Source organism: Fundulus heteroclitus, chromosome 21 (assembly GCF_011125445.2).
Source record: "Fundulus heteroclitus isolate FHET01 chromosome 21, MU-UCD_Fhet_4.1, whole genome shotgun sequence".
In the NCBI taxonomy this organism is placed as follows: Eukaryota; Metazoa; Chordata; class Actinopteri; order Cyprinodontiformes; family Fundulidae; genus Fundulus; species Fundulus heteroclitus.
In genome coordinates this window covers 12,018,205-12,027,150 of record NC_046381.1, presented here as the reverse complement: position 1 = coordinate 12,027,150, position 8,946 = coordinate 12,018,205, and the positions used below count along the sequence as shown (strand labels likewise).

Below are 8,946 nucleotides of genomic sequence, written 5' to 3'. Positions count from 1 at the left end.
TTTCTGCACATATTTGGAACAGGAGGATCACCGGTGGAGCGCTACCTCCTACTGCCGTTTGCTGATTAAATGATCAATTATCAGCAGCTTAGAAGTTATCTTATAACCCTTCAACAAAACCTCTCTTTGAAAATACTGACTTACTATATATTTTTTTTCCTTTTTTGCCTGATTCCTCCTCGTGCTAAGCCGATGCCCAGCTGCCTTTTGAGCTTCCAAACAGACAGACAAAACGAGAATGTCAGAGTTTTATTTGGTAAGATGAAAACAATGCTTTATAAATAATTTCCATAGACTTCTTTTTTAAATGACATGAGCTGATGTTGGCTGCTTGCATATAACTGAACAGTAAATATTTGAACACAAAGTCAGCCTTTTGAACGAACCGTTAATTATTGCACTTAAGTTACCACATTTAAAACTCACCACCTGCCCATCAAAACTGAGCACAGGACATTTTTAAATGGTTGTCATAAAAATATACAATAAATCCTCTCTGCTTATCAGGGAAGTTAGGAGAATTCGCAAAGTCTTTCTCCACGTTGCGTTTTGCAGCTTTAAATTGTTTAAAACTATAAACAGAACAGTTTGAAACCACTTTTAGAAAGAAAGTGCCAATATGTGATGCCAGAACAGATTTGAAGACGGGGGGGAACAGAGGGATTCTTTTCTAAGTAGCCACAATATAATCTCTGTGAGAAGCGTGACAGGAATGCAGGGGAAATTTGCGAATGTAAATTTTGACTTATTTTCTGCTCGTTAATCTCCGTTTAAACAAAAGAATGACCAGCTGTTCTTTTTAAACAGGACGCAGCCTGCAATTACTCAGCGCTCTGTGTGCCCAACTTGCAGAAAGAAAGGCACAATAACAAGAAGCTGAGTTAGCCTTAATTTAATGAACCATTCGTATTCCTTGTTTTGCCCTGCCAGCTCTGCACCCAGGTCGCGTTTTGCTCCTGTCGTTGAGAAGGAGCTTTGCTTTCCCGCCTAATGGTTTCCACCCACAGCCGAGCCCCCCGCCGCCCTCGTTCTGAGCGGGAAAGGTGCGGCGGGACGGGCAACCATCAGCACTGCCTGTTCTTCAGAACGTTCAGTCCTTTCTGGTTCTTCTTCTTGAAGGCCATGACGAAGTGGTGCGGGGCGATCTTCCCCCGGCCCTCCTCGTCCACCTGGCCCATGAAGATGTAGTTCAAGCCTGGTGGAGTCACACAAAAAAGACCTGAATGCGGTGGCAGAACGGCAGAGACATTCGGGGAAGCCCGACGTGAGAGTCTGCAGGTGGCACGTCCCTAAGACCTTATGACTACATGCGCACACGGTGACTGTTCGGACGGCGAGTTCTGCCGCTTACCCAACGCCTTGGCTGGCCGGCACAGCAGAGGAGGCAAACTCAAAGCCGTTTGTTATTTAAAACAGTCAACCAGGAGCTGCATTGTAACTACAAGCATTTATAAATGTCTTTTTTTTTTTATAAAAAAAAGAGAAGAGGATTTCATTTCCCCAGCGTGGATGCACTTACCTCGTCTGATTAATGGACACTTCTTGCACAGGATAATGATCTTGGTGCTCATTGTCTTCCCCGCCTGCTGGATGACCAGGCTGCCTTCCTTGTACACATTGATGATGGAGACGGTGGCGTACATGCTTCCTCCCCTCATCGCCGCCGTAATCACCGTCCCAGTTATCACTGCCACAGACACCCGAGAAAATAGTAAATTAGCACCCTAACGGTCCAGCAGCTCTGCACGCGTGCTTTCTCACTGCAAAAACGGAACTAGAAATAAGTAAAATGTTCTTAAAATGAGTGTATTTGCCCTTGATTTGAGCAGGTAAATAAGATGATTTGCCAATGGAATAAGATTTTTGCACTTAAAATAGGAACAATTCATCTCCATCGTCTTATTTCAAGTAAAGAATGTCTAATTATCTTATTTTAGGGCTCAAAATACTCACTCCATTGGCAGATAATCTTCTTTACCTGCCCAGATCAAGGATAAATACACTAAAAAATCTCCGTTTCATTATTACAATAATTATAAATATTAGGACAATGTTTGTCCAGCGAATCTGATTTTTATTATCCTGTCTTCAAAGTGCAGCCGTCCTGTAAAAGAGCTGTGGATTAACAGGATCATCTCTGGGCAACTGATATGAAGTCTCAATAGTTCCCTCCTGGCCTTTTTGCAAATCTACTCCTCCATGAGCTAAAACGCTCCTGGAAAGTCAAACAATGCAATAGCAGCAGTTATCATTGGAAAATGTCAAACACGCTCTTATTGAGAGGTTTACATATACTCATCGTGCACATGAGTTACCATGTTGATTTTGAGCCTTTGATTGAATATTTTAACCGTTTTATTTTTTTATTATTATTTTAATGGCCATGGCAATGATTGGACAAAAAACAAAACAAAACACAAAGCTATTTTCAGAAACAAGAATCGGCAGCACAAGTTCGACCCTATTTTAGATTTGCTCCAATCCTCACAGGGTCACAATTATACATACAGACTCTATATACACACCTTTATCACAGTATTTTTTTATTTGACGATCCCATTAATTGTGTCGACTATGGTCTCAGTAGTGATCACGATTGAGCGCAGTCAGGAGTTTGTCAGCATAAAAAGATTTGTTTTAACATTGTATAAATCAGTGGATTGATCAAAACTTGGAACAATAGGATATTCCTAAGCCTCTCAGTGAGGATCTAAGGGGAAATGCAGATTTCCACACGTCATTTGTCAAACAACCCAAACATTAGCTATCCAGATGTGTCACCACTTTCCCAAAGGTCTAAAATAAGACCCAGACTGTCATCCTCTGAGAGGAAAGTGTTGAAGTCCCTGAACTGAAACGTACAGCAGTTCAGACAACATAAACACTGAGCTGTTTGGCTGCAACCACTGGAGATATGGTCGAAGGTGATTTAAAATTAATACCGCTGCACCAGCTTTCGAGCATGTGGGTGGCAGCATCATGCTAGGGGTCGGCTTTGCTGCAAGAAGTGGATAGAGTAATGAAGGAGGAGAATGACCTCTCAATCCTTACAGTTTACCTGAAGTCATCGGCAAAACTAATAAAATAAATCATTACGGGACTTTTGATAAGGCGGAAATTATGGGAGAAGTTTGTTGATGGCTACAAAAGGTGTGTGGTTGTGCCCTGTCATGCTAGGCTTCATTTAGAGGGTGATTTGTTGAACATATATAGGCTGAATTTATAATTTGGGCCCTCTGGAGAAACAAAATCTAGTTTAAATGAAAACTGCTCTATTTATTTATTTATTTTTTCAATCCATGTAGTATTAATTCAGCCACGGATAAAAGAAACACATAATAAAAAGTCCAAAATCTATATGACATTGACCCAAATGAAGAGTGCATGCACATTTCTGACTAGAACTGTGCAAGATAAAATATAAACAGTGGCATAAAAAATTAAAAGAGGTGATGTCGCTTCCCTGAAAAGTCCATAAGAAACCAATTATTTCCTAACAAAAAGCAAACTTGTCCCCGACGATAAAACGATCCAATAACGTGGGGGTTAAAATAGCTTCCTGTTTAGTCTGACTGGGCCTCGAGAAAAGTACACAGTGTTCCTGTTCTGACTCATGGAAACTCGGTAACGACAGGCGAGTGACTCCTGAGGAATTATAGATAAAGAGGGAACCTAAAGGAAAAAAAAAAAAACACAGGACTCTTCACACTGATGGCACCGCTGTGTCTGCACTGACAGAGCTGAGAACATCCAGAGAGGCCTCAGTCAGTTGCTACTGTTACACAAACCAGAGGAGCGCTTTGGACGGCTCTCAGAGAATTTAACTAGATTAAACAGCGCGAGCCGTTTCAAGACCTGAAGCAATGATTAGACGACAGCGTTTTTTTAGGATCCTGTCTCGCCACTTCCAACACCATCAGGGGCTACATTTTTTTCCCAAACCGCAACATTCAGGAGACATTTTCCACATTGTTTGCTCGTGGGTCTCTGGCTCAGATCCAAGCTCAGATCTCTCACGTACGCAGTTAACATCTCGGAGGCCGCGTCTGTTTATTATAGACCAGGCTCTAGGTGTGTGTGTGTGTGTTCATACTGGAGGTTACTGTGCCCTGATGTGTACAGTACTTCGGTTTCTGACGGCCTATCAAGGCAGTCTTTCAGATGCATGAGCAAAAAAAAAAAAAAAGTGATCAGGACTGTAAACAGCTACTTAAGGGGGAGTTTTTGGCTGCCGAGTACTTTAGCTGATGTATGTCTTACGGATCCTCAGCTGGGGTTCTGTTTGGGATTATCATGTTTGCATCTGTTGCACAACCCGGTAAAAGCTGTAATCTATTAATTGAGGTAATTTATGAGGGTAATATAAACCACAACCAGGCATTGATGTTCTCACCGAAATTGCTGGAGCAGTAATTGCTCTCGAGGGTTCCCCGTCTCTTGCATTTCTGCTGACACAAGGCGACGGAGTACTTGAGAGCTGCAGGGACACACACACACACACACACACACACACACACACACACACAAACGCACAAGTAAGTCTCGTCAGCCATCGGTGGGAGCGGGTAAGTTATGGCTGCATCTGGTTTGTGGTGGTTTCTTCACTGGATACTCTTGGTTACACAATACTCTCCTTGCTGTCAACGTCCAAGACAAACAATACAATAACAGAACTGTAAAAACATCTGTTTTTCAAGTTAGAGTCTATAAAGGAAAAGATTTATGGCTTTAAGAAAATACAAAGTGACAGGCTAAATCTTTTTTTTTTTCCACTGGGAAGAAGGAAACAGGAAGCAGTGTCAAAGAATGACATCACCACATGGGGGGTGGTGTGGCTGCCAAGAGAACCTGGCCTGACTAAGGGAAAAAGCAACAGTCTGTGGGAACGTGAGTGTTTGAATATGGAAATGAGGCGTGATTGCAGGCACAGGCGAGTGTCCACACGGCGAATCAACCTGCCTAATGTACAGTTTACTCAAGGGGAAATGGTGGCAAACACACACTTTTAGGGCCAGTTCTGTATTAAAACGCGCTGCTAACGGGGACTTTCCATCTCCAAGGTCCGTGCAGTCTATCCAGAAGACAGAATCCTTTTTACTTTGCTTTTCTATCCAACTTTAGTTTTAGTGCATGGTATGTTATAGATTTCTTCTTCAGAATAATATTTTTATTTTACACATTACTTGCAATTATTTTTATGTTTTTTACTCATTCTTACTTGTAGGTGGTCGGAGTATCTAAGAACTTTTAACTTTTGAATTAATCCTCAATTTCTTGTTTCTCTGGAGTATAAATGTGACAAAGAAATTTTCATTTCTGTTGGCTCTTCAACATGAGAAAGACAGTAGAACATTCCCATCAAATCAGGCAGATGTGTTTTGATCATTGTGGGTCAGCAAAACATTATTCACTGAGGCCAAAATGGTAATAATTAAAAAGTGTTTTGCTTTTTCAGATTTTGAGGTGCTAGTGGCCGGTATTAACAGCAATCGGGCCATAAATGGGCAGAGATGGAAAGGGAGAAGTCAAGCAGCTGAGATTCCATGTCTAAGAATCGTACTGCAGATGGTTTTATCCAGGACCAATAGGTGCTGCTTGAACCACTGCTACAGCACGCGCCACCTTAATTAAAAAGTTGAAACAACTGGAACAAATAAAGCTGGATGAGGATCCAAGCTTAACTTGCCCTCTGGTAGGACAGAAAACTGCAGCATCTTGGGGCCAACAAGTCTCAATTCAATTCAAATTCAAAGGGACCTCCTTGTCTTGCATCACATACTCTTTGAAATACCCTGGCATTTTAAATACAAATCCAATGGACTCAACCAAAAAACTGAAAATGCACCAAAATTAACATAGACAAAATACATATGGGCACAGACACAATCCTTCAGCCCCCTGACCTAAACTCTATTGAAGTAGAGTAGAAGTAAAGTAAACTGAAGATAAGATAACCTAAAAGAGAACCCAGGACTCGGGGCAATCTAGTAAGATTGTGCAAATGGGAATAGTCAAATATCTCCTACAGTATATGTGCCAACCTTGTTGACGCTGTCCTATTAGCAAAATGGAGTTGTATCAAGTAATGACACCAAGGTGCCAATGATATCCCCATTAATAATTTCATTGAAAATAATTCTTTCATTTTCTAAATACTCATTATTTGGTATTTCTCAGCTCAGTGCAGGATGTTGAAAATATAACATCAATGTTGTTGGGTGGGTGAGGGTCACACTTATGCCTCCTTAGATGCCCTGGTGTTTCAGTCTATCTGAAAGTTGGTCCTTTCCGTTCTGTGTAATCAAGCCATTTTTATCCAGTGTCATTCCAAGTGCTTGGATTTGGTCCTTAGACGATAAGTCATTTCATCCTTGTAATGATTTCCTCTACTATTGTCATCCACTGTGTCAGACATGGAGAGTATTTTTTAGCCATTTCCTGCTAATGGCCTTTTCAACAGCCAATATCAGGATTTTGAGGAGATAGACATACTCTCTTTGTATCTCTTCACTCTCTAACCAACCCAGGTATACAATGCGTTAACCTGGCCAGCCAGATTGATAATGTGTAACACGCTACGTTCTTTACATTATTAATCTGGGACTGCTCCCATTGAATCCGTTTGGGGAAAGGAGCAGAACTCTCCAAGCTGATTGGGCGACCTACCAAATGTTGGTTTTAGTCCATGACGGTATCAAAGTAAGCAGAACGCACCGCGAGAAAGCACAAGAAGGTAAGCTAGTCAAGGCACTTCTTACTGTTCTACAATCAAAGAAGAAACTGTGGTTTGTGACTTAAACAGATATAAAAGCAGCAGCTATAAGCGCATCCTCCAGTGCTGCCATGTTTATGTTGGTTCAGAATATATCTTGCAAGCAAGGTTCACAATGTGTGGATCTTTATGCATCTTGAAACCTACTGTATCTTCCAGAACTGCCAAAAAAAAAAAAAAGATTTCTTAGCATTTTTCCCCCCCTACTGAATTGATCTACTCGAATGAATGAAGTGTGTGAAAGGTTCAATATATAGATCAAGAAATGGATATCTAACAATTCTTTTTGTTGTTTTTGCAGGACTCTATTTACAACGTACGTGTGGGCCTAGTAGTGACCGGCTGTGTAGTGGTGGTCGGGGGTGTGGTGGTGACGGGCAGCTTCTTCGGTCTGAACTTGTAGTGTCCGATGAAGCCATCCGCGGTCAGGCTGAGATCTGACAGGAACTGGATCAGGAGCTGATTCCCCTCCGAGAACACCGGCCTAAAAAGCGGCACAGAGAAAAGGGGGATGGATGATGAACCAAGGGGAAGTCACAAGTTGGAGAGTTTAACCAGAAAATAGTACCTTCTGCATGACAGAAATCACCTACGCTGGGGGGCTGTCTCCGCAGTATTTGCCGATCCTTCTGGCGTCGTTGATTTCTGGCCCGTTGAAGATGGAGACGTGGTCGTAGCGGCAGTAGTTGTCCCGCTCCACGTCGAACTTCTCAAACTTCACTTCGATGATCTGCGGCAGCAAAATTATTCACAAACGAGTTGCCTCTCTGACACAGACACAAGCTCCTCTAAATAAGTGGTAATATACGAAGTGCAGGGGGCTCTCCATAAAATGCGAATACCATCAAAAAGTTCATTTGTGTCAGTAAATCACTTCAGAAAGTGACCCTGGTATATTCTATAGATTCAGAAGAGAGAGGGTGATACTTTTTAAGCATTTATTTCTGTCAAAATTCAGTTTCTCTGAAATTCCTTGTACGCCGTTTGCGACCAGTTTTTCCTTCTCCTAAACTTTCTGATGACATGCTCAGACACCGCACCCCCTAAAGCCAGCTTCTCCTGTGACTTACCACCCTTGAGAAGTATGTCAAGTCTCTGTAAAATCAGTTGACTGACCTGGTTTTTTGGGGCCACTATATGCCAGAAGCAAGACACGCCAGCTGGATAGTCCTTTTCGGGCCAGTTGGGTGTTTTGAAAGTCCCAGACGGCTTATCTAGTCTGCCTCCACAGTACTGGTCACCTATGAAGACAGAGAGGGACATGTCATAACTGTTTTATTGCATTTTGTTATACATTTATAATCACATCTGAACGCTGTGAGCCTTGTAACTAAAGTCAAATTCCTTGATTGTGACGTTATTTACCATCTTTAAAAAGCTTCATTGGTGAAAGAAGCTCTTATTCATGTGTAAAAGCTTCTCTAAAAACCTCTTTAGTCATTATGAGCTTTTTAACTTATTTTGCTGCATGACAAAAGAAGGAGTTCAATTTGAGCGCTGCTACAAAAATAGAGGACATGATGCTTTGCTCAGATATGACAACCTATTTAAGTTGCTCCGCCACGATAAAGACATACTCCCGCTAACGGGATGCTGGGACCGTATCCATCACGGCCGTGAGCATAGCTGCAAACAACAAACCCTCCATTAAGATTCCACCAAAAAAAGAAAACCGTAGATGGGCAGTCGGACAAAAAAATACTCATTTGCCTCTAAGTGATAGTTTTGAAAGTGGCTTTTAACTGAAATCAACCCAGTAAGAGGGAAAAAACAGCAGTGAGAAATTCCCCATCGTGATGAGAGTAAACCTGAGATGCAGCTCTCTGTTACTTTGCACGAACTTTTTATTTCCAAGACTTGAACTGAAAAGTCAAAACACCACAAGGTAAAACTCAAAGAGCATTTCAGAAATGATAGAGGTCTGAATGTCATTATCTTTTCAACATACTACTTTTAGAACATTTTTTTTTTATTTTTTTTGGCTTTATGGCTTCAACACCTTTTACTTTTCACAAATCCGTTATTTTTCAAACTCATATTTGTAGTATTATAGAGGATTGGGCATAAAATGTACACCTGGGATTTTTCCATCTGTATGATCCACAAATCATGAAAAATCACAATTGTCAAGGTAATTTAGCATTGCAGTAAACTGCTATTTTGCTGCTTTCTTT

At 41.4% G+C, this 8,946-nt stretch overlaps 1 protein-coding gene across 1 annotated transcript in view; it reads right to left on the bottom strand.

Moving 5' to 3' along the window:
• Nucleotides 1-234: 234 nt before the first annotated feature.
• Nucleotides 235-8,946, bottom strand: part of pcolce2b (procollagen C-endopeptidase enhancer 2b) — a 13,053-nt gene continuing 4,341 nt past the window's right edge. The window contains exons 4-9 of the mRNA XM_012853145.3: nt 7,889-8,013; nt 7,366-7,502; nt 7,093-7,256; nt 4,394-4,477; nt 1,520-1,687; nt 235-1,195 (exon numbers count right to left, since the gene is read on the bottom strand). Of these exons, the coding sequence (XP_012708599.2) occupies nt 1,065-1,195; nt 1,520-1,687; nt 4,394-4,477; nt 7,093-7,256; nt 7,366-7,502; nt 7,889-8,013 (809 nt within the window). The 3' untranslated portion in view covers nt 235-1,064. The remainder of the gene's footprint in view (nt 1,196-1,519; nt 1,688-4,393; nt 4,478-7,092; nt 7,257-7,365; nt 7,503-7,888; nt 8,014-8,946) is intronic.